General features: G+C 49.4%; 1 protein-coding gene across 2 annotated transcripts in view; it reads right to left on the bottom strand.

Moving 5' to 3' along the window:
- Positions 1–4,666: 4,666 nt before the first annotated feature.
- Positions 4,667–24,302, bottom strand: part of GALNT14 (polypeptide N-acetylgalactosaminyltransferase 14) — a 228,342-nt gene continuing 208,706 nt past the window's right edge. The window contains exons 11-15 of one of the 2 annotated variants that reach the window (XM_050755243.1): positions 22,446–22,538; positions 17,834–17,917; positions 17,216–17,360; positions 6,412–6,531; positions 4,667–5,263 (exon numbers count right to left, since the gene is read on the bottom strand). In XM_050755243.1, the coding sequence (XP_050611200.1) occupies positions 5,105–5,263; positions 6,412–6,531; positions 17,216–17,360; positions 17,834–17,917; positions 22,446–22,538 (601 nt within the window). In that variant the 3' untranslated portion in view covers positions 4,667–5,104. The remainder of the gene's footprint in view (positions 5,264–6,411; positions 6,532–17,215; positions 17,361–17,833; positions 17,918–22,445; positions 22,539–24,302) is intronic. The other variant, XM_050755244.1, reaches the window with a different exon arrangement.

The following is a 24,302-nucleotide window of genomic DNA, read 5'->3' as shown; positions in this document are numbered from 1 at the left end:
CTGGATGGTGCAGGAGAAGAGGCTTCTATCTGTCGCGTGGGGCATCGCAGAGGCCACGTCTGCACAGCTGCTAGACTTTTCATATAACCCACAAACCTTCACCATACCCTTATGTGCCAGATGCTGTCCTGGGTACTAAGAGAATGGATGGGTTAGGGCAGGATGATGGCTCAGCGTGTGGAGTCGGGGAAAACAGGGTACTTAACTCTACTATGGGTAAACTATGGTGGACCGCAGGTATAAGCTGGACCACTAGGCCTCGGTTGCCAGATGTGAGTGAATCTGCCTGAGATTCATGCAGATGAAATACAGGCTTCCCCTCAACCCTTCCATCACCATCCCCCAGAGTTCATAAGAACAGATTCTTTTTGGGCTCTACTGAAGTGTTAAAGACTTCCATTACTGATAGTTCTTTCCAGTTAGCATTTTCAGTATTAAACTCTGTCATTATGAAGTAAAATATGCATGATCCCTAAATCTATGTGTATTATCACAAGATTTTTATTGTTATAAATTTGTCTTCTCGGTCCTCTGTTTCTGCTTTTGCTGTCTTTTTAAAACTCTAACGTTTGATAACTGTAGCCAGGAGGTAATTAGAAAGTGGTATTAAAGAATCACAGGCTTATTCTCTCACTCATTCATAGAAATTTATTGAGTGTCTACAATAAGATATGGTCTCACAGTCAGTGGGAAAGACAGTGGTGACAGCTAATTACAGCACTAAGGGACTTTGGTCTGAGCTGGTGCGGGGAGCTCCCTTTCCCCCACATATGTAAATATTGGATAAAACAATTTGAAATCACAGCTGCATTTGAAAGGAAAAAGGGAGAAATTCCAGATTCTAAAAACAAATGGGAATTCAGAGTCAGTCATGAATGAGCACTGAAGGGGAATTGAAGCCAGGTGCATATCAACAGGGCTGGGGCTTTAACACCCAGGCAGGGGCAGATGTGAAAACCACAGCCTCTTGGGTGGCAGAGGCCAGAAATGGGGCCCTACTATTGTTGTATGCTTAGAGAGGCTAGACACACCCCACCCACCAGCTGGATGAGCGGTGATGGCATGGAGCAGGACTACGATTTTGGGTAGAAAAATGACAATCTGGGAAAGATCAAAATCCAAGCTTGTGCCAAGTAATAGAGGTGGGGTCCAAATTCTCATCACTCACAGTGTGGAAACCACCAACAGAGAAATCAATGTACAAGTCCATTTGGAGTCTATGAAACCCGGTAGGACCCCAGCAGAGGCCAAGGCAAACCTTCCCTGAGGCATGCCTCCACAAGTGGGGCACTTGGGATACCTAGAGGCAGAAACTCCTGCTGAAAATGAGCTCACAGGGAGAAATTACAAAGCACAGAAGAAAACTGTGAGTGAGTCTCAGATCACTCAAGAGAGTGAGTCTCAGATGCAATATGGCACCAAGCTCAGCCACCCATACTGAGCGCAGATTGACCTGAAAACTCCCATTTCTCCCCATTCACTCAACACCATCATGACTTCAACTCTAATCCAAATAGCAGAGCATGCCTGCTATGCCCACATGTGTACACACACACACAACAGATATATAATATATATTCATATATATGTATAAATTCCCTGTCCTTTAATATGTATAATATATAATATATATTCAAATAATAAATAAATATTTTATATATATATATAAATTCAATTTCCTTTAATACACACATCACACCAATAAAATCCTCAGATGTCCATACTGTTTCCACTACCAGATACAACCTCGGGGGAAGGGGCTTCTGCCACACCTGGCCACTTCGTCACCTGGCAGTATGGTGAGACCGCTCTAAGGTGATGACTCTCCAAGCGTGGTTTGAGGTCTAAATCTTGTGAACGCTTAAGATCCTTTGAGTGTCGGTCTTTTTTATTGACACAGGCTGATATCATTTGACAAACTTTCACCTTCACTCACAGCTACTGGTGACCTACTAAGTGGGCTAGTCCCGGTTACTACATTTTGGCATTCAAACTCAATATTCGGAGTTGACTGAGGGCTCTCATTCAGCATCCACCAAAACACCAGCCAGCCAGGGAAAGCTTGGCCATGCACATTCTCTGCTGCACACTTGCAGGCAAAGGCATCCCTGGGACTGGAGAATGTTACTGTCCCATCCAGTGATTGTCAGCTTTGCCTTGAATTGGTAGAGGTTCAGAATGGCTGCTTTGCTTGCCTTTAAATCCCCAACTCGTCTTGCTTTGGCTGCATCACCTTCAGGTTAGTGGCTGGAGAGCATTTGGATATCTCTGCACAGTTGTAGAGATTCCTATTTGCACCATCAGAGTTTTGAACCTCCATTTTCCACTAAGGAGGCTTTTTAAGACGCAGGCGTGGCAGCTCACGTGAGAGCCATCCTACCTCCTTTAGCAGATTACCCTCCACATCCTTTAAGGTGACTCTTCATTATCATCCCAAGGGCTTTGGCTGTAAGAGGGAGGCCAGGGAGCCAACTGAGCCACATCAAAATAGGCTGAGATGAGGTGCATTTGCCCCTCTGAGGCCGAGGCCTTTATTCCTCTGCCCCCATTCCTTTGGGTGTTTGAGAAACACCCGACGCCACCTGCATTCTGTGACTTTATAGGGGTAGTAAAATGTAAATAATGTCACTTGTCTCAGACAAGGAGTAGTTTTTCTTTTTCTTTTTTTTTTTTTGAGACGGAGTCTCGCTCTGTCGCCCAGGCTGGAGTGCAGTGGCATGATCTCGGCTCACTGCAAGCTCTGCCTCCCGGGTTCACGCCATTCTCCTGCCTCAGCCTCCCAAGTAGCTGGGACTACAGGCGCCCGCCACCTCGCCCGGCTAGTTTTTTGTTATTTTTAGTAGAGACGGGGTTTCACTGTGTTAGCTAGGATGGTCTCCATCTCCTGACCTTGTGATCCGCCCGTCTCGGCCTCCCAAAGTAGGAATAGTTTTTCGATCATCCATTTAGGAGAACACCCACTGAGAGGCTGAAGTGCCCAGCCCAGCGGCGGGGATAAAGAAGAGATAACTTTCTTGCCACCAGGGAGCTCAAAGACAGGCACATACACTGAGGGCAACAGAGGACAGATGAGGACAATCCTAGGCTCTCTTATATTTATTCCAGTGCAGTACCTGTTTCACTACATAGGGGAGAGGTTGCTGGTGAATGTGTCTGTTCTCATTCTTCTCTGCAGGCCTGGTTTCAACTATGTGGACACAGAGCTTAGGAGTCATCAGAATGTCTTCTATAGATAGCTGTATTTACCCATGGCCTCTCTTCCTTTTCCCTGTGTGGAGCGAAACTGCTTCAACAAAAGAGCCACATCCTAACTACGGGAGGCCACCAGGGCATTGCAGAAACAAACAGATCCAACACCGAAGGAGCTTCTGGGGCTGCACACACTCGACTCTTTACTTTCCAAGTCTATAGCAGTCTGCAGTAATGGATTTTATAATGATGAGCTTGAACTAATTCCCATCACTGAAGGGCTTTCTGGATGAAGGGGAAACGGATACCTGCTTAGAATATAATAGTTCCTGTGGTTGGCAGATTCTAAAATGGCTCCCAGCAATCGCTGCCTCCTGACATTAATTCTTTCTTTTGAGTGCGGGCTACACCTGATACCTTGCTTCTCTAAAATAAAATATGCCAAAAGCGAGGGCAAGTAACTTCTAACTGACATGAGTTTATAAAAGACCATCTTGGTGACACGCTTGCCATCCTGGCTTGCTTACCTGGGTGAAGCAAGCGGTGATGCTGGAGAGGCCCACATGGCAGAGGACTGAGGGCAGCCTCTGGCCGACAGCCTGTGAGGAACCAAATCCTGCCAACAACTGCTGAGTGAGCTTGGAACAGATCTAGCTCCATCCAGTTGAACCTTAAGATGACGGTGGCCCTGGCCAACACTTTAATGGCAGCCCTGTAAGACGCCCGGAAGCAGAGGATCTCACTAAGATACGCCTGTATCCTTGACCCACAAAAGCCATGTGAGAATAGATGTGTGTTGCTTTAGGCTGCTAAAGTTCGGGGTCATTTGTTATGCAGCAGTGGATAACAAAGTCAGTTACCAAACAGCATGTAGGAAACTCACCTGGGCAGAGAAGGGATGGCCATATTTTGGGAACTTCATATGGATTGGTTCTTCTCTTAAACCCTAGTTAATAATAATGGACAACAACCATAACCCATTCCCAGGGCACACCAGTAAGCTGGGGATTTATTAGAGTAAGAAACTTCTATGCCAAAGGCCATAGGCCATAAAGCCCTAGCAGCCAGAGAGACCATCTAGGTAGGGTAGTGTTTTCAACCAAGGAGTGGTGTCAGAATCAGCTGAGATGTCTGGACCCTACCCCACACCTACTGAACCAGGATCTCCACAGGGGAGCCTACAGCCTCCAAGTTAGACAATTCCCCAGAATGAGGCAGGTGTGTGTGCATCATCAATAGAAACCCCTGATCTGGTCCCACTCTCCCACTTTGACATAACAGGAAATGGTGGGCCAAAGAAGTTACATGTCATTTTAAGATCCCACAGCTAGTTGGTGGCAGCCCAGGATAAGGGCACAGGTCTCCCGTCTCCCTATCTTTGTCCACTCTGCCACAGGTGCTCCCCACCCCCTACCCCTATTCTGTGAAGAGCTCAGCTTAGCCCTGAGCCAACATAAGAAGAAAAGAGCAAGAGATGTCCAGAGACAACTTCTAAAGTTTTCTTTATTTGTTTTGAAAACAACCTCCATTCTTCGTCTCTCAATGTAGTCCTGGCCTAGTGACAAAGAAGGCTTTTCCCTCTGGCCTCCAGAGAGTGCTTCCTTTGTAAGAAAAGGAACAACAAACACTTCCCATTAGGTTTCTGTCTCCAGATACCAATCACGAAAAGACTGGCCAGGACTGGAACTTAATGGCCTTGAGAACATGTGGGATTTGTCTCTGAGCCCCATTGGCTTGTGGTATTTTCCTCTGTCCTCCCTGAGACAGTTACTCCTATCCTGGGCGGGGAACTCTGCCTCCACCTCCCAGTCCAGGATGTCTGAGGTGGTTGTGGGCTGCTTGCTGCCCAGTTTCCAGTCTGTTCTGGTCCAGGGAAGCACCACCCCGTGGCCCTTGCTGCTTCTGGCAGGGGTCCTCAAGAGCTCACCATGTCCCAGTGCTGGCTCATGAGTGAAGACTCACATGGGTTGACGACGACTTCCTTGCCGTTCTCGGTGCCATCACCGAACATATCTGTATCGAGGCAGAGGTGGGATGCTATGTGCTCGATGTGGGAACCAGTTCTGGTCCATTGCTGGTAAGACAGAGAGGAGAGTGAATGAATGAGTTCTGGCATTATCAGAAAGGTAGGTACCTCATGTCTAGGGTCACTCAGAGACTTGATTTCATGGTTTCATAAGCACTAAAACTGTAACTAATTGCTCTGCCAGGTATTATTGTTGGTTTCTTTTTTTAAATTGGATTAAAAAGAGTTAAAAGCAAAATCAATATGTTTACTAGGAAAACTCATTAGGAGGCAGTAACTTTCCAAGCAGTAGCCCAGAAAATGTAAAGCGAGTTAGTCACAGGAGCAACCTAAGAAATGGTCTACACTCAGCATCTGCATGACGGCAGGGAAGTGGGGAAGAGCTGGGGTGGTGGGAGCAGCGAGTGTGATGGCAGGAGGGGCTGGGGGCTTCTTCAAAATGTGTCAGCACACGAGGGGCCAGAGCAGAGAGGCGGGTCTCATGCAGCAGGTTCTCACACTTGACCTCGCACGACAAAGGAGGGACTGGACACCAGGGGAAGCACCCCGGAGCAGGCACTAAGCACATTACTGCCAAGAGACAGTCACAGCTGCCCTGCGTAGTGGACCTCCTCAACCCCATTTCAGAGAGGAGGAAATGGACACCCAGAGAGGTCCAGTAACCTGCCATGGGTCACACAGCCAGTAAACCATAAAACAGGCATTTTAATCTTGTTCTCTCTAACACCAATACCCAGTTGGCAAGAAACTGAATGGAGACATCACTTTGCTGCTAGAGGAACTGGGCATTTCATGTGCCCAGAATGCTAGGAAGTTTGGGGGACACACTGCCAGAGCCCAGGGCCCTGAAGGCAAGGGTCAAGTCTTGCTCATCCTTGTGACCCTGAGATCCTTGTTTGGGATCCCAGGTGGGGAACAGAGCAATGACAGGAAAGTAGAAGATGAATGGGCATGGTGTGGTCAGTGGAAATCAATAGGCTTTCATGGGGCAGGCTGACCAGTGAGGGTGGATGTTGCCATTGCTGCTAGCAACACAGAAGGGGTCCTAGGTAGCACTTTCCCTCCCTCTCCTGACCTCTCTTATCAACTCTTCCTCTTCTAACAATTTCTCTCTTTTCCTGCTCATGATACTAAGCCCTAAACAGGCAGTCACATTACGGAGATGGCCACATCCCAGGGACCTGCTGAGCACTTACCTGTCTGTCATCTCCATTCTTGCAAAGGACAAGAACCACTGGGGCGCCAGGGAACAAGGTGATGACTGACAGGCACAGCTCCTCCTGGAGGATCTGCTGGGTGTATGTGAAGGCCCACACCTGGGGAGAAAGAGACCAGGAAGGTTTGTTCAGGATCTAGGAAGCCACCACTCAAGGGATACAACCACACCTATGGGTGTGATTAGCACAGGTTGATAAGAAGCACCAAGGGTCCCAGTAGGCAATGATCACCAAGGTTACATTGGAAAATGCTACTCAAGTGCCACAGACTCAGAGGTCATATCTCCATGGAAATCTCCCTCCCGTACCCCACGAAGGGGCCTGGGCCTGGGCCATTCAGGCTGCCTCTGGGAGTCCTGAACAATTCTGGCCTTTGGGCAGGAGCCTGAACAACAACCCCAGTTGAGCTGTGTGCTCCACATTTTCTGTCTGGAGAAAACGTCTTGAGAGGGTATGTTCCTAGCACTTGGCATTCCAAGCAGCCACTTAGCAGGTCAACTCCCAACCCCTCCATACCAGATACCTTTAGGCTGTCCCCTGTTCTTTGAAAGGGAGTCTGAGTCAGTGTCTAGAGCACATGAGAGTTACGACAAGAGGCAGATGGAAGGACAAATGGAACAAGTGTTCCAAGGGAATGAATGAAGAAGGGTTGAGGGAATGAAGAATGTTATGAGGATTAAAATTGTTTCAGGAGAGTGCATGTGCCAGAATAATAGATCTTTTGGACCCTGAGCTCTTGCAGGGAGAAAAACTGAGAAATCGGATTGACAAGCAGAGTTCTGTTGGCATCAGGAAGAAGGGCATGCTGTGTCGTTCATTATGAGAAACGATTCCAACATTTTCCCTCCAAAGTGCCAGAGATCACAGAGTAACTGTGGCTTATGAAGCCACAAGCACTTCCCAGTTCTTAAGTCAGTGGGGCAGAAAGTGCTGGTGGAAGCAGTTTTATTCCCAGGTTGTAAATAAGGATAACATTTACCCCTTGCCTCCATCTGGGGGCAAGGAAGATAATTCCTGAATTGGGTCCCCTGGGGAAACTGCAGAGGATCCTTTGAGGGCTGTATCTATTTTCACTACATCCCTGAAACACGTTGACCCTGAACCTCTGGACCAGGTTACTCATTGGCTACTTCCCCTTGGCCCAAGAATGAAAAAAGTCCACTTAGCAGGCCAGCCCCCTACTCTAGGACAAGGTGTCTCCCAGGCAGAGGTAGTGGTCATCTGCCTCTTGTTCTGCACCTTCCCTCCTGGTCCCCGGTCCTCTCCTGACCTCCACAGGCTGCTGAAAGACTTTATTGTTTTCTGGGACCTGGGTGGTTCAGAGGAACCACTCCCATAGGCTCAGGACCTTCTGCTGTCCTGAATACGTCCACCTTGAGTCAACCTGACTTGCTGGACAATGACGCCTGGCTCTCTTGATCTGTGACTCACCAGCCTAGCGGGAGAATGGCTCCTGTGTAAGGATTCTTTTATCCCTTTTCAAACTGCTGGTGTTGGGAGAAGACCTAGATCAGAAAGTACTCGCTGGGGAGGGATGCAAATATAGATGAAACAAGACTGTCCATGAGTCTTGTTCTTACAGCAGGGCAACGGGTGTCCATGTCTAGAAGGTGGGCCCCTGGGTGTGGGCCTAGAATATTCCTTGGCTTGTGGGGAGGAGAGAGAAGGGCGTTCTTTATACTATTATATAGTTCTTTATACTATTCGACTTCTGTATCTATAGATACTTGAAATTTTCTATAATAAAGTCATGAGATACATTCCTTGGGACATATCAAGAAGTTCTTCTCTGGCCCTGTGAACATCACATTCTACACATCCCATTTGCCTTTCTCCAAGATAAGCTGAAAGGGGAAGGAAGTCTGTCCACACAGAGGTGGTGCAATGACCAGGCTGCTGCTGCTGCTGCTAATAAGAGCTGACATTTATTGAGTGCTTGTGATGTGCCCAGTATTATCCTGACAACTTTACACAGATTGATTAATTTTCATAAGAATCCTATTAAGTAGGTATTACTATTATCCTCATTTTATAGATGATGAAACCAAGGTTCGGAGAGGCTATCCAACGTCATACACCAGCCAGTGGCCCCCACACCAACTTTCTCCAGCAGCTCTGCTCTTGCTGATGCTGGAGAGTCAAGGCTGGCTCTGAGCTCTTTGAGACAACTTAAACTGGGGAGAAGACGCCTGCCTCTGAGATTCTTCTTCCAGGTTGTAAACATTAAAACCAAAGATCAGCTCCACCTTGACAGGGGAGAGTGGCAAGAGATTCTTCTTCTTGGCCAGTTTCCAGTGACAACCTTTATGAAAAGATGAACAAAGGTTGTACACCCTTGCCAAGGTCTGGGGTGGGGCAGGCCAGAGAATAGTACCCTCTCTAGTAGAGTAATTGGGCCATGAGTATGAATGGAGGCCCACACTCCTGATTCTACACCAGACCATAGGATACACACAGTGCTGGCTTCTAGCCTGAGTAGCCCCCCTTGTCTTCCCGCATCTTGGCTGCATATCCAAGCTGAGTCTTCCCCTCTAAATGGTCTCCCTTGGACCTGGGGATGTGTACTGAGACACAGTCCACCCTCAGAGACCCACGCAGGGCTTTGAATTAGGCTGGGGCCATTTGAGTGGGGGATTCTGAAGTCCTAAATATCCAGAATGTGATCTAGAAGGTGGGCACCTGGGTGTGGGCCTAGAATATTCCTTGGCCTGTGGGGAGGAGAGAGAAGGGCCAAAAAGTCAAATGCAACAGTTGGACTACCAGGAAGCCATATGCCCTGAGGTCAGTACAACTGACCTCAGATTTAGACTTCTCACCATTCTCTGGAATGAGGCTAAAGAAACAGTCACTGACAGGGGAAGACGAAGTTCATTCCTTCTGACCCATTACCTGACTGTAGAGTCTGTAAGGAACCACAGATTAGTATTTCAAAAATAAATCCTGCCATTATCTTACAGTCACCATCATACAATGACATTGTGTTTTTTGTGTTAAAAGCACTAACTGATTAAATATAAAAGCCTCTTGTGAGAGCTCACTTTGCAGTTCTTTTTTAATATCCTAGGGGTCTCAAAACTGGAAGTGCTGGATGGGTGGGCAGGTGGGCAGTTCTTTTGACATCCTCGACCCTTGTTGTCCACAGATGCCTTTCAGGAAGAAATGCATTTGGGCAGCCGGTGCATCTCCAGGCTAAGGCCTGATGAAAACATCTCAAAGACCCCCAAGGAGAATGTGTGAACATGCACAGATAACGAAGCCCTCATGTTAAGTGGACTTTCCATTAGCTGGTATTTCCTGGCATTTCAATAATTTAGCCTCTTTATGTCCCAGAGGAAGGCTGATGTCTGGCCACATCTGAAAGAGGAGAGGAGGGAGGAGAAGCAAGAGACAGGAGCACGCAGGCGGGAAGCAAGGAGAGCATTTTCAGATTTCCATTCTGCAGCCTGTCAGACTTCCCAGAAGGGCCGTGATGAATGGGTTTATTAAGAGAATCCCGCAGTCAGAAACGGACTCCAGGAAGGCAGCAGAGGTTGCTCAGCAGGTCTGGCCTGGATCGCTGAGTGCTGGCCCTCTGCCGGTGGCTTCGTTTGGGGGCCTGGCAAAAGCCTAGCCCATGATGCAGGTCCTGTGGCAGGCCAGGTCTCCCTAACAGCTGAACAGGCAGGCCTCCCCGACCACTGTTTCGGCCCTGAGTGGGTAGGTTAAATGTTAAAGGCTGAAAGGGCCAGTGCCCTTACACAGGCTGGAATGTCACAAAAGCCCACCAAGAGTTTGTCAAGGCTTTTCCTGGGCCTTGAAGCATGACAAGATAATGAAGGAATTCTTCACAGGACCTGTTTAGGATTAAACAAATTTTATTGGGGGTCTGAAGAAACTCCCCAGACCTCCACAAACAAGTTTTATTGGGGTCTGAAGGAACTCCCCAAACCTCCATGATTTAGCAGGAGACAAGTTAATCACCCCTGGCATCGGGACCCATCTAGATTAAGTAAATTTACTGAGGCTCCAGGAGAAGGTCTTCAGGACTCAGGCCTTAGTTATAGATTAAAAGAAGTTAATCACTTATGTCTTTAGATGAATGTAAATTTACACTTAGACATATAGCTTAGAAGGCATATAAGCTCTGAAAAACTTTGTAATTTTGAGTTGGTCTGGCGATAATTTCCAGGTCTTCTCTCTGTACCCGGTTACAGAAATAAACTCTCTTCTTTCCCAGTTCATCTGCATCTCATTATTGGGCCATGAGAATAAGCAGCCCAACCCTCGGTTTGGTCCAGGAACTGTCCCTCCTATCCCAAAGCTGTAGCCATAGAAGGGCAACCCAGAGACTGTCCTGGGGGTTGGTGTGGGTGGCCCTGCCCCCTCTACTGGGATAGGTCAGCTGGGGTCTGAGGAGGAGGGGAGTCACCAGTGAATGAGGAGGGGATCGACTGGGCCAGACAGTCTTAAAACGTGTGCTTGGAGGACATCTCTGGAGACAGCCACTGCTGGTGGGAGCAGGGACGGGATGGGCAGGGGGTCAGAAACCTCTCTCTAGCAGATGCCAGTCTGGCCACGGCTGTGGAAGCTGGGATGCAGAGGGCCACAGCACCCAGCCTGGGGCTTGTGGTCTTGCACAGGATGGCGAAGCAGGGATGAAAGATTGTCTTAAGAGGTAACTAAAAGAGGGCTGGGTGCGGTGGCTCTTGCCTGTAATCCCAGCACTTTGGGAGGCTGAGGTGGGTAGATCACGAGGTCAGGAGTTCAAGACCAGCCTGGCTCACATGGTGAAACCCCATCTCTACTAAAGATACAAAAATTAGCCAGGTGTGGTGGCATGTGCCTGTAATCCCAGCTACTCGGGAGGCTGAAGAAGAATTGCTGGAGCCCGGGAGACAGAGGTTGCAGTAAGCTGAGATCATGCCATTGTACTCCAGCCTGGGCAAAAGAGCAAGACTCCTTCTCAAAAAAAAAAAAAAAAAAAAAAAAAAAAAATGCAGGAGTGAGGACGAGGGGCCTCAGTAGAGGAGCTGGTCTTGGAATGGCCCAGGGCCCCCACCTCTGGTAGGCAACAAGCAATCAGCCTGGAGCAGCAGCTCTCAACTCTCCCCACTCAGTGGACCTCTGGCAGTGTCTGCAGACATTTTTTGGTTCTATGGCTGGGTGAAGGGGTGTTACTAGCTGCCAGCGGGTGGGGTCAGGGATGCTGCTATGCTGGAGGAAGAGATGGAGCCATTCCCAAGGCTGTGTTGAGAAAGCACAGGAAGGAAGGGTGGCATCAGGCAGGGGTGGTGGCATCGGGCAGGGAGGGTGGCATCGGGCAGGGAGGGTGGCAGCAGACAGGGAGGGTGGTATGTGGGCAGGGAGGGTGGCATAGGGCAGGGAGGGTGGCATCGGGCAGGGAGGGTGGCATTGGGCAGGGAGGATGGTATCAGGCAGGGAAGGTGGCATTGGGTAGGGAGGGTGGCATTGGGCAGGGAGGGTGGTGTGTGGGCAGGGAGGGTGGCATTGGGCAGGGAGGGTGGTATCAGGCAGGAAGGGTGGTATGCGGGCAGCCTGTCCCGCCAGCAGACTCAGGTTCACACACCTCAAGGCACCAGTGCCAGTCCAGGTTAGGAGGAGACTTTATCTTCACCTGCCCACCCAGGGTACCCAACTTGCATGCTCCACAACCAGTAGCCCACACACTGGGAGACAGGTAAAATGACGAGCTAAAAATATGTTTTATGTTTTTCCCCTTTTTTAAAATTGGGATGGAAACTAGATTCGTGCACCTATATTCTTTCTACCTTTCACAAATATTTTTCTGGAGTCCAATAAAGTTAAGAGGAAACTTGTTAACCTGGAGACTTCTCGGGCTTCACATGTTTACAAACGGATGATGTATTTCTCTCGCATTTCACCTAAGGCATCAGTTTTCCGACATCTTCAATACACACTCAGATTAAACATTTTGCTCTCAAGGTTGACAAGCCAGCCAAGAGAGGGAGGGAAGGCAGGGTGAGGAATGGATAGGGCTGGGGGTGGAGCAGCATCGGGAGCCAGTGTCAGAACCAGAGGACAAAACAGTCTCCTTTCAACAATAAGGATGCCCCAGAGCCTGGGGCTCACCGGCCTGCAGAGAGTGTGGGCAGCTAAAGCTGAACTCAGCCCTTGGTTCCCATTCTCTGGTGCTTTTACTCCACAATTGAGGACCCTAGAGTCTCCAGGCCAAAAGGACCAAGTCTTATTAAAAAAAACCTATGTAGATTTCATCCCTGAGTTCATACATGGTCCTGTATCCCCAGCCAGTTACTTTACCTGGGACTTCGCTTCTTCACCTTTGACCTTGTCCTCTGAGGGTAGACTATATTCCTAGTACACACCCCTAGGCCCAAGGGGGACCATTTAGTGGGGAGTGACCCAGCTTGGATATGTAGCCAGGGTGTGAAGAAATGGGGGCAGGCAAGACAGGAAGCCAGCGCGGTGTGTGTCCCACATTCTGGTGTGGAATCGGGAGTAGGAGCCTCCATTCATGCTCTTCCCAGTGCCCACAACATCAGGGAGGGGACTACTCTCTGGCATGGTCCTCCAGCCTAGACCCTGACATGGGGGTACAACCTTCGTTCATCTTTTCATAAAGGTTGTCATTGGAAACTGGCCAAGAAGAAGAATCTCTTGCCACTCTCCCCTGTCAAGGTGGAGCTGATTTATGGTTTTAATGTTTACGACCTAGAAGAGGAATTTCAGGGGCAGCTGTCTTCTCCCCTGATTAAACCTGTCTAAAAGAGCTCAGAGCCAGCCCTGACTCTCCAGCATCAGCAAGAGCAGAGCTATGACATGTGGCCAGATTCTCCAAATCCATCTTCACCCTTATTGGTAGGATATGACTTTGGGTAACCTCTCCAAACTGTGGTTTCATCATTTTGACCTCGGCCCCTATCTGTACGATGGGATAATAGCAACATCTACTTAATAGGCTTTTATGTCACTTCCCTGATATGGCCTCTCAGAGACAAAAGAAGTGGGAGCAGAGAAGACCGAACAAACCATGTTTAGGGGTTTGAGGGGCAGATGTGACTCCCTCTGGACAGGCCAGCAGGCAGGACAAGTAGGAGGACAGAGGTGGGAAGAGGTGATGGGGGCAAAGCAGCTGTAAGAGGAGAGAATGCAACAAAGCCCAGTGTTAGCAGAAGGGGTTGGGAAGCAGGAAGACAGGAATAGTAGTTTATATGGGAAGGAGGAGTGGACACTGAAAAGAAGAGAAAGGCCATATAAGTCAGTGTATACTACACACACATACACACAGGTACACATACTCAGGGAGATTATCTTAGCTGGCCTGGTCATGTGGATTTCTATCCGTCCCATGTGGGTTTAACACCTCCAGATTACTTGGAAATGTATCTGAGTCATGCTGTGAGCCCTGGAGGGCAGGGGCTGTGTCTCACCCAGCATCAGGCCACCTTGCATCTCAGCAGGAGTGGTCCCTGGACCGTGGTACACTCTGTGAAGTGGACTGAGCATTGTCCTGTCATGGAGTATTCCCCTAGCACCCCACATTCACACTGTGGTGACACCAACCCAGTTGTTCTCGCCAAGGCAGAGAGGAGGGGCAGCTCAATACCATCTTCCAGAGAAGATGCTTTGCTCACGCGTAGGCCATGCCCAGGATGAGTGTGAGTTGCCCAAAGATGACTGTTGTCCCTACCCTTTTTCACATGACAGGAGGGTCATCTGGGATGGGCACTATTACCCTCTGGTCAAATAATGGCCTGACAACTCTTCTTGGGGCCAGGGCATTGCAGGGCCCCTCTCTGAGGCCCATAGAGACCTGGCTCCTTTCCTCCCACTTCCTTATGCAGCCAAAGGCATCACGTACCAGAAAAGCCCCCTATTCTGCTGGAAACAGACCAAGCACACTCCTGCCCCAGGGAAAGGAGGAAGACAACACTCTGGCTGCTGCCTACCAGCACTGCCCACACACAGATTCAGAAGAGAGGGATGTGTGTCACCTACTCACAACGTTTTGCAAAATGCCACTTGGGCAAATTATGTCATTCTCAGCCAAGCAGTCACGCCTAAAGCAAAATCAACACCTCAGTTTCCTTCCCCTTTTCCTGTCTGACTCAAGCAGCTCCCTCCCCTGCCCTACTGGAGCAGAGATATGGGTCCTGGAAAAGCCACTGCAAGTTGGAGCTGGGTTGAGATGCCTCAAGTACCAAGGCCAAGAGTCTGGCTTTTGTGGTAGACACTAGGAGCCATCGATGTCTGTGCTGAGACTGAAAACAATGGATTAGTGACCACATGCAACGTCAGGGTGGGGGCAGGGCTGCAGCCAGGGCAGGAGAAGCAAGTGGAGGCTGTTGCCATAATCTAACCCAGTGGCTCCCAACTGGGGTGGTTTTTCCCTCAGGGGGCATTGGGTCATGTCTGAGACACTTTTGATGGCCGTGACTTGTGTTGACTTGTGTTGGGGGAGGTGCTGCTGGCAAGAGTGGGCAGAGGCTAGGGATGCTGCTAGACCACCCACAACACACAGGGCAGCCCCTACAACAAAGAAATGTCCAGCTCAAATGTCAAGAGTGCTGAGATTGAGGAATGCTGATCTAGCATAAAGAAGTGAACATGGGATCTAAGAGCAGCCCTTCTGAGAAACGAGACAATGAAGGGTGCAGGAGAAAGAAGAGTTGCAGGAGCTGGACCAGGCTGGAAGTGGGGGTCCTGGGAGAAGGGGGTCACGTGGAGAGAGCTAGTGGGACGAAGGAGGCAGCCAGGGTGCCTGACAGGTGCTCATGGCCATCTGTTGACTTGAGTCACAAGTGAGTTCAGTGTGGCCATGGACTCACTCAATCAGCCAGTGTTGAGAGAGAGTCCAGGTGGGAGATCTACACCTGCAGATCTGCAATTCCCAAACCTCTCCTGAGATCTCATAGCATCCTATTCCCCAGCACAAAATGCAACCTCTTCAGCACCTGCAAATCTGCAATTCCTAACCCTCTCCTGAGATCTCATAGCATCCTGTTCCCCAGAACAAAACATAACCTCTTCAGCATGGGAAGAGAGACCAGGATTTGGCTCCTGCTTACTCTCCAGCCACACCGTCTGCTGCTCCCTCCCCTCACATCCCATTCTCCAACCCTACTCTCCCACAGCCCTGCAAAGGCAGCATCCTTGCCAGCGTCCTTGCTCAGCTCCAGGTCTTTCCTGGGCCACCCTTTCTTCCCTTCCCAACCTGGCCTATTTCTACTCATCTCTGAGAATACAACTCATTTCCAAGTCCGGTTGGAAACCTTCGCTGAGCCTCACACCTAACTTGGATGCCATCTCTTGCAACTTCTATGGTACCCCGGACAAAACTCCATCCAGGACAGAGATTACATCACAATGGCTACTTTCTAGCTTATTTTTACTTTAGGCCCTTTGAGGGGTCCTTCAGGCCTGCAACCTAGTCTTTCATCTCTGCATCTTCATAGTTAACAGGCAAGTAGCTGTTGAATAAATAAATGAATTCATGGATAGATAAAGATATGGAATTTGTGAATCAACAAACAGGAAACTGTCAAAGCTGGAAGCATGAAAAAAGTCTCCAAGAAATGGTTTGTAGAGAAATGAACAGTGAGCTGAGAATCTTGGGGAATACCCGCCAGAAGGGTATGAGAGTGGGGGTGAGGAGTTAGCAAGGAAAACAGATGAAAGGAACAGGAATGTAGGAGAAGGGGGATTGCACTGAGCCACAGAGCCAGGTGAAAAGCCATAGACAAATGCGCTTTTTTTTTTTTTTTTTTTGAGGAGTTTCACTATTGTTGCCTGGGCTGGAGTGCAATGGTGTGATCTTAACTCACTGCAACCTCTGCCTCCAGGGTTCAAGCGATTCTACTGCCTCAGCCCCACAAGTAGCTGGGATTACAGGCGCGTGCCACCCTGCCCGGCTAATTTTTTGTATTTTTAGTAGAAACGGGGTTTCGCCATGTTGGCCAGGCTGGTTATGAACTCCTGGCTTTAGGTGATCCACCTGCCTTGACCTCCCAAAGTGCCGGGATTACAGGTGTGTGCCACTGTGCTTTAATGCAGTCAACAGGCAGAGTGCTACAAGACAGGCTGTGAATTTGTCCGTGACCTTTAAAATAACAGTTCTAGCCTCAGATGGGAGAAGACTGTCCGGAAAAACATGGCAGGGAGGGGAAGGTACTCTGTCGATGAATCAAGTAAAGCACAGGAAACCTTTCAGAGAAGGGACCACAAATGGTCCTGCAGACTTAGGGGAGGCAGGAGATGCAGAGGTGAAGCTGGGGATGAAGAAGGATGCTGCCCAGAGACAGGGTGGTGGACAGTGATGGTTTTACGAAATCTGATGTGATTACCTGCCAGTCAGAGCTAAATCAGCTGGGAGACTCACAGAGCAGGCATTCCATCCTGTCCCAGGAGGCAGTGTCACCCAGCAGCAGCCTTCTCCCCCTTTGCATTTCACACCTGCGAACTAGCTGTGCCATTGGCCTTGCCTGACCCTGCCCACGGTTGCTGCCAGCAGGTAGGACACCAACTACAACAAACTCATTAAGCTCCTGCTAACTTAATGGGCAATTTCCTGCAGGCAGGATGCTGCCTGTTAAGCTGTCTTTCAGAGGAACTCTATGCACTTGGAAAGCAAGCAGTGTAAGCACAGTGGCAGAGTCGGGGGACGACACCTCTCATGCTCCACTACTGATCTCTGGGAATAAATGGGCATCTGATGTCATGTAAGAGCAGGTGATGGAGGCAGAGTCATCTGGCCGCCTCCCTCTACTGTGACACACGGTCCCGTATGCCCAGCCAGTTACTTTACCTGGGACTTTGCATCTTCGCCTTTGACCTTGGCACAGGGGCTCAACTTTAGGTTTGGGGTTTCTTGGTTGTTCTGCCTTTGAGATTCCAGGCACTTCTGTCTCTGTCGGATATTGCCCTTCTGGATGGAGGACTCCTTGGGGATGCTGGAGGAGAGTCACAGGGAGAGGAGAGTCCACTGCTCATTGGATTAGCAAGACTACCAGCTGGAGAGGGTGGGCAGCGTTCTGAGAATGGCAGGGCTGGGTTGTTACAAAAGATCTGCACAGCTCGGAGAAGGGCAGGGCGCCACTAAGAATGAGGCGGCAAGGAAAGACCCAGGAGCCACAGATGGGGATGAGTGCCTGCAATGGAGCTAGTGTCAGTGAGTCCATAAGCCAGGGCTCAAACGCAAGCAGGTGAGAAATACTGCCACTGGCTAACAGCAACCCCTCATGCTACTGATTCAGTATAAGGTCCCTTCTGGTTTTAGGGGTGAAGGGAGCCAACTGGTCTTCTTAGACCTCCGATATACATAAAAGCCCTCATCTAGTTGGTCACTGTCTGCCTCTTCTCCAGACCAAGCCAGCTGAGGGCCTCTCCTTTCAGCCAGCCAAAGCTCCACAGGTAGGACGGATACCTGAGTTCAGGGTAGACATTCTCCAGGTACCACTTGAAGCTCTGGCAGCGCAGATTCTTCCTCAGGTCCAATCTGCTCTCAACACTGGGGGCAACGGGGTTGTGGACACACACAAAGACAAAACACAGCTGTCAGAGGCAGGCGCCAGCAACGCCAGTCCAGACTGAGAGCACAAAGCGCAACTCATAGCCATGCTCTGTGCTCACATCTCTCTGGAGGGTGCTGGGGAAATTAAGCAAGAACAGATTTCTATAACTGCAGACAGAGCTATGGAAACACTTAGCAATATCTCACAATGGTGCAGTAATGACAGCGAGGACTGGTGCTTTTACTTGAAGATGGAATTTGGGGGTGTTTTTCCTTTTCATTCGAAACAAAGCTGCAAGAACATTCAGTGTATTGTCAATAATTCACCGCTGGGGCTCTGGGCCTGCTTAGTCACAATTTCTCTTTGGATTCTGCAGCCGAAACACCACTCCCTGCTGCCCCAGCCTCAAAAAACCCTTTTATTTCACCGTTTCTGGGGCCTGGTCATGTGTTTGTTCATCAGATATTCATTGAGCACCTACTGTGTGTCAGGCATTATACCCAATGTGGGATACTATGGAAAGCTTTTGAACAATAGGCAAAGATAATGAAATAACCCATCACAGCCCAGGTGACATAGGATGAGCAGGAGGGATCTATGGGAACAACTCAGAGGGGGTCCCTTGCTTGTCGGGTCCATGGTGGTCAAGGTAGTAATGGTGATGCTGGTATCTGGAAGGAAAAGGGGACATTATCTAGACAAACCAGAGGTAGGGGCCCCTGCTAGAGGCAGTGGGGAGAGTGAGATGAGCACATGTGAAGACACGAAAGAAGCTCTGCGGGCAGGAAGAGTGCTGCAGGGTCTTAAAATAGATGTGTATGTGAATGTAGGGGTGGTGATTTGGAAGAGCAGAAATGGGTGAGTTGAAAGCAAAGACAGACCATAAAGGGTCCTGTGAGGCACTGCCAAGGAGTTTGGACTTGTTTAAAGGGCACTGGGATGAAACTGATGGGTTCTAAGCAGGGCAAGAGGTGCTTTGTACTTTGACAGCATCTCAGTGCTGGTCCATAAATAGGTCTGATGGGAAAAGCTGGGACCAAGGAGGGTAGTGAGGAGGCAGCTGTGGAAACTCAGGTGCTGATCATGCTTTCAAATAGGGAAGTGGGGGGTGGGAATGAAGAACGACAGGCTGAGTGCCTCCACACCTCTCGGCACCCACCTAAGTTACATCCATGTCTTGTTCTTCCTGGGAAGACACATAGAGCTGGCCTTGCTTCCTGTCCAGCTCACTTCCTTCCACTCCCCACCTCAATATTGCACTAGAACTTCTTCTCATAGAGCACCAACCACAGCTCATCACCAGACTCTAAGCTCCATTGGGATGGGAAGGATGTCAGGTTTCTAAAATGCTGAATATTGGGTGTTTAGCAAGGGCCTGCGTGCTCACTGCATGATGGTGCAGTGTTACCAAGACTTGGTGATCATTTGGATGGGAAAGAGAAGGAGAGGGATTCAAGGTTGACACCTAGATTTCTGACTTGGGCAACAGGTGCAAGGAAAACTCTTCACGGGGATGGGAAATATTGGATGAGGAGTAAGTTTAGGAGCAAACGTCATGAGTTCAGTTTAGGACTTGTTGAGTTGGAGGCGCCAGGGAGATATCCTGGTGGAGGTGTCCAGTGGATAATTGGATAGAAGGGATTGGAGCTCAAAGGACAGGTTTGGCTGACAAATAGAGATGCAAATATCAGCAGCATAGACATAGTGCTTCATGCCAGGGAGAATATGTAGTCAGAAGAGGCTTTCTAACGGACCTTCCGGCAAGACCACCAAGAGGAAACAGCCTGCAAATGGGACCAAGCAAGCAGTGCCTAGCAGCAGAAGAAACGCCATGCCTGCAGAGTTCTGGAAGCCTAGGGACCGAGGGACACCAGAGGGGCCGGGGGAGGGAAAAGATTCATGCTGATGGGGCAGCGTAAGAGGACAGTACAGGGTGCAAGGAAGTCACGAGGGAGCCAGGTGGGAGCAGTCTCAGGGCTTGTGGGCCAGGAGCGAGGAGGGGAGTGGAGAGAGGAAAGCAGACCACTGCTTCACGAAGCTGGGCACTGGAGGAGTGGAAAAGACAGAGTGTGGATGACGAGCAATGTTGGACTGAAGGAGGGTTTTTGTAGTTTGCTTTCTTTCCTTCCCCTCCTATTTTTTTTTAAGATGTAAGACATTTAAGAAGTTTAAATGGTGACGGGCATAATACAGCAGAGGAGAGACCAGGGATCAGGGAGAGAGTGGAGGCACCCAGAGGGCAAAGCCCCCTAGGAGCATTGTTCCCAAACTTGTCCCCATGTTAGAATCACCTGGTGTGGGGTCTTTAGAAAAATTCTACATCCCAGGCCACACCCCAGAGCAAGTAAACCAACTCTCTGGAGGAGGGGCACAGACTGCAGTCAGTTTGAAACTCCCCAGGGGACTCCCATATGCAGACTAGTTTGGGAACCTCCTTGGTAGAACCTTGCTTCTTGAATTGTGGCACTCAGGCCGGGAGCATTGCATCACCCGCAGCTTACTAGAAATACAGACCTCCAAAATCAGAATTTTCATTTTAACAAGATCCCCAGGAAATCTGCTTGCCCATTAATGTTTGAGAGGCCCTGCGCCAGGAGGCAAGAGGAGATGAATCCAGGCAGTGGGAACTCGATAAATGTTGATTTATGAATGAATGCAGCGATGAATGGTGCATCCGGAGTACAGGTGGAGGGATGGAGACCACAGCAGGAAGCACAGCCTGTCCTTTGAGACAAGAGACAGAGAAGGATGCTGCAGATGCAGTGAAGTTAATGGGTTGGTTTGTTTTGGGAAGTTGATGTCATCTATTTCATCTGTAAAACAGAAGGTGTCATCTGCTGCCAGCCAAAGAGGGGGGTGGACTAGGGGCTGGGAAGAGTGGAGATTTAATGAAGATCGAGGGAGAACGCTAGCTAGGAGAGGCAGCAGGGCCAGTGGGCAGACTGCAGGCCTTGCTGAGACTGACGACCATGGTGTATTATTAGTAGCACCAGCTGGCATTCCCAGTTCTGTTCAGCAGCCTGTGTGCACTGGAGGACAGGGTGCAAAGTCAGATGCATCCAAGGTTGAACCTGGAAGAACTGTGGGGATGGTGTTGCTGGATGGACAATAGCACAGAAGGTCTGAGGACAAGACCTTTTAGTTCAGTTTTTAAAAGAGTAGAATCCAAGCTAGAGAGGGAAGGCAGTGAGGGGGATGTGGTTGATATGGCCAACAGATTGGAAGTTCTGATGAGGACTGAAAATGAATGCCTTGGAGGTTTGGAGTGAGAGAACCTGAGGGGCGGCATGGATTTATGGTTTCAGAGGTGCAAACCATTTTGGTGGGTTCTGATTTAATCCTCCCACTCAGTGATGGGTTCAACCTATGAAGTTTAGGCTGCAAAAAAACCCATCTGCTCAACAGCCTTCGTATGATGAGTGGGTGATGTTAGCATGACAAAAAGCCATTGGTTGCCCCCAAAGAAACATAAATGATAGCATTAGTGAAGGTGCTATTTTTCTCTACTCTAATCAGCCCCGGGCTGGGGAATGCAAGGTCATTCCAAGTTTTGAAATCAGACAGGTGTGGTTAGAGCCACCATCCCCCTCTGCCATGGTGTCATCTGGGGCAAGAAGCTTAACCTGTAGAAGCCTCAGTCTCCTCATCTGTAAACCAGAAGTCATTATGCCCATTCCTCAGAGTTGGGAGGATTAATGAGATGCCTTATGTAATGGTATCTAGCTTTTATTTATTTATTTATTTTTAATTAATTAATTTAGTTTTTTGAGATGGGGTCTCACTTTGTCGCCCAGGCTGGGGTGCAGTGGCATGATCTCAGCTCACTGCAACCTCCGTCTCCCAGGTTCAAGCGATTCTCCTGCCTCAGCCTCCCAAATAGTTGGGACTACAAGTACCCACCACCACGTCTGGCTAATTTTTGTATTTTTAGTAGAGACGGGGTTTCACCATATTGGCCAGGCTCGTCTCGAACTCCTGACCTTGTGATTCACCCACCTCAGCCTCCCAAAGTGCTGGGATTACAGGCGTGAGCCATCGCACCCAGCCTGGTATCTAGCTTTTAATAAACATTCCTTTCTCTGTCCTCTCCTCCCGTGAAACTTGAGCACTGCTGTAGAGGACATCTGTACACACGCTGTTCCTCCAAAGAAGGAGAGAACTTAGGCTTGGATGATGTAGAACTTGGAGGGAGGAAGTCCCACCTAGAGGGACTAAGGCTGTCTAGTCCTGCCTCCTTCCTCTCTGCAAAAAGCAGGAAATATTGGTCCATTGCACAAGGCACAGCTCAGCTCCCCTAGAGCTGGCAGTCCAGGTTGCCAGGAGTCATTCCACAAGAGCTGCCTAAAGCCCTGCACATCCAGAGCTGGGCAGAAGCTCTGAGGAACAGGAACGAAGCCACAGCCTTGGGCCCTGCGGGAGCACAGGGCAGCTAAGCTGACTGGCCTATCAGCACCCATTTACATCAGTCCTATGAGCTGGGCTCTTTTGCACTCTCTGCCCTCCTCAACCTGAAGGAACACTTACTTCCCGAAGGGCCTCTCCAGGGCGAATGGCCGGGCAGCGTAATAGTATTGCTTGTATTCATCCATCCACACTTCAGCTGTCCGCTTGGTGTTCCTGGGAAGACAAGGAGTGACAAGGAGTGTCAGTAAGGGGCTGTCTGAGAGGCCCTGTGAGTGTCAGTTAAAATACACATGTGTGGGCTGAGGTGGCAGCACCACCTAGGTTCCACCATGGTCAACCCACTATCATTCTTGTTCCCAGGGCACTGAGCCTAGCCAAGCCCCACCCAATCTCCAAAGGGGTCTTTACCCCAAGACACAAGATTTTAGTACAGGTTGAGTATCCTTTACAAGAAATGCTTGAAACCAGAAGTGTTTTGGATTCGGGTGTTTTTGTTTTGTTTTGTTTTGCTTTTGGAATATTTGCATACACATAATGAGATATCTTGGGGACAGGATTCACATCTAATCTAAACATGAAATTAATTCATGTTTCACATACACCTTATACACATAGCCTGAAGGTAATTCTATTTTTCCCTTGGGGATGCTGAATAAACTGTGGGTTGTCTGCCTGCATTCTGACTGCCACCCGTCACATGAGGTCAGGTGTGGAATTTTCCACCTGCCGCATCATGTGGGTGCTCAGAAAGTTTCAGATCTTTGAGCATTTTGGATTTTAGATTTTTGGATTAGGGATGCCCACCTTTAATAACAACAAACCTTTCCCCCAAAAGATACAGACCAGGGAAATCATGCCAGAAACTGAACTTCTGTGGCTCTCAAAGAAATAGGGAGAAAAGGCTCAGGAACCCGACACATCCCTTCACTGCCAGTAACCAAGAGTACAAAGGCAAGGCCTGCGTGGGCATCTAGCCTCTGGCTGTCCTCGGGCTCTTGTCCTGGATTCTGTCCTTTACCATAGTGGAAGTGCTCAGGTCCCAGCTCTCCAAGGGGAAAGTCGGCACACACAGGTCTTCCTGCAGGCCGTGCAGTTAGCCTGCTGCAGGTGTAAATAACTAAGTAATCAGGCTTCTCTTTCCAGACTTTTTGCTAGCACTCTAGTTTTTAAAATCAGGTTATCTGCCCTGACTCTGACCCCACAAATCACAGAAAAGGAGACAGACGGAGAGACAGACACTAAGGATGACATCCCTCAGCCATCAGGGGCACTAGAAAGAGCCCCAGAAAAGAGAGAAAAGATGTCAGAAAACAGTCAGGTGGCTGGTGGCCTGGGCAGCAGTGGTATCTGCTGAGGTCAAGTAAGGGAACTTGGGGCCTAACTGAAAAGGGGGTGCTCTTTCAGATGCTAACTCTAGCGCACAAGCATTCAAAAGAAGAGGGTGGCAAGCCCTTCTAAGCTGGGACCTGCAATGACAGTTTATGCACACACAGCCTTGTCCATGGGGCACCAGAGGCAGTTAACAGCACCTCCCTGGCCCCTTCCACTGCCGAGCCATCAGCACATTGGAAGCTGCTTTTCAGACATCCGTGCCACAATCCTGTAGAAACTGAATGACCTACCAGTGGCATGCAGGATGTCCATTGGCCAGGACCCAGTCTCAAAGACAATGACTGTCTGGAGCCCCAGGCTCTGCCCCTCATTCCCAGGCCGGCCCCCCTCCAGGCGGCCACATGGCTCCTGCACAGCCACCACCTCCCTGTGCCAGACGTCCCCAGCTCACCTTTCCTTTTTAAAACCTGAGAGCTGAGGCAACCCTGCCTTTGTTCCCCACTGCTTCCTGGCCTGCTGATTTTCTCATTGCCCTACCCTTGCCCTTCACGTTTTTGCAAAAGGTGTGGCCAATTTTCCCATTGCTCAAACCCATGTCTCCTCCAGGACAGCTGTGTTGGGGTGGCTGTGTCAGGACGTGATGAC

This window comes from Macaca thibetana, chromosome 13 (assembly GCF_024542745.1).
Source record: "Macaca thibetana thibetana isolate TM-01 chromosome 13, ASM2454274v1, whole genome shotgun sequence".
NCBI lineage: Eukaryota > Metazoa > Chordata > Mammalia > Primates > Cercopithecidae > Macaca > Macaca thibetana.
The sequence above is the reverse complement of the archived record's forward strand: the minus strand, read 5'-3'. Positions and strand labels throughout refer to the sequence as shown.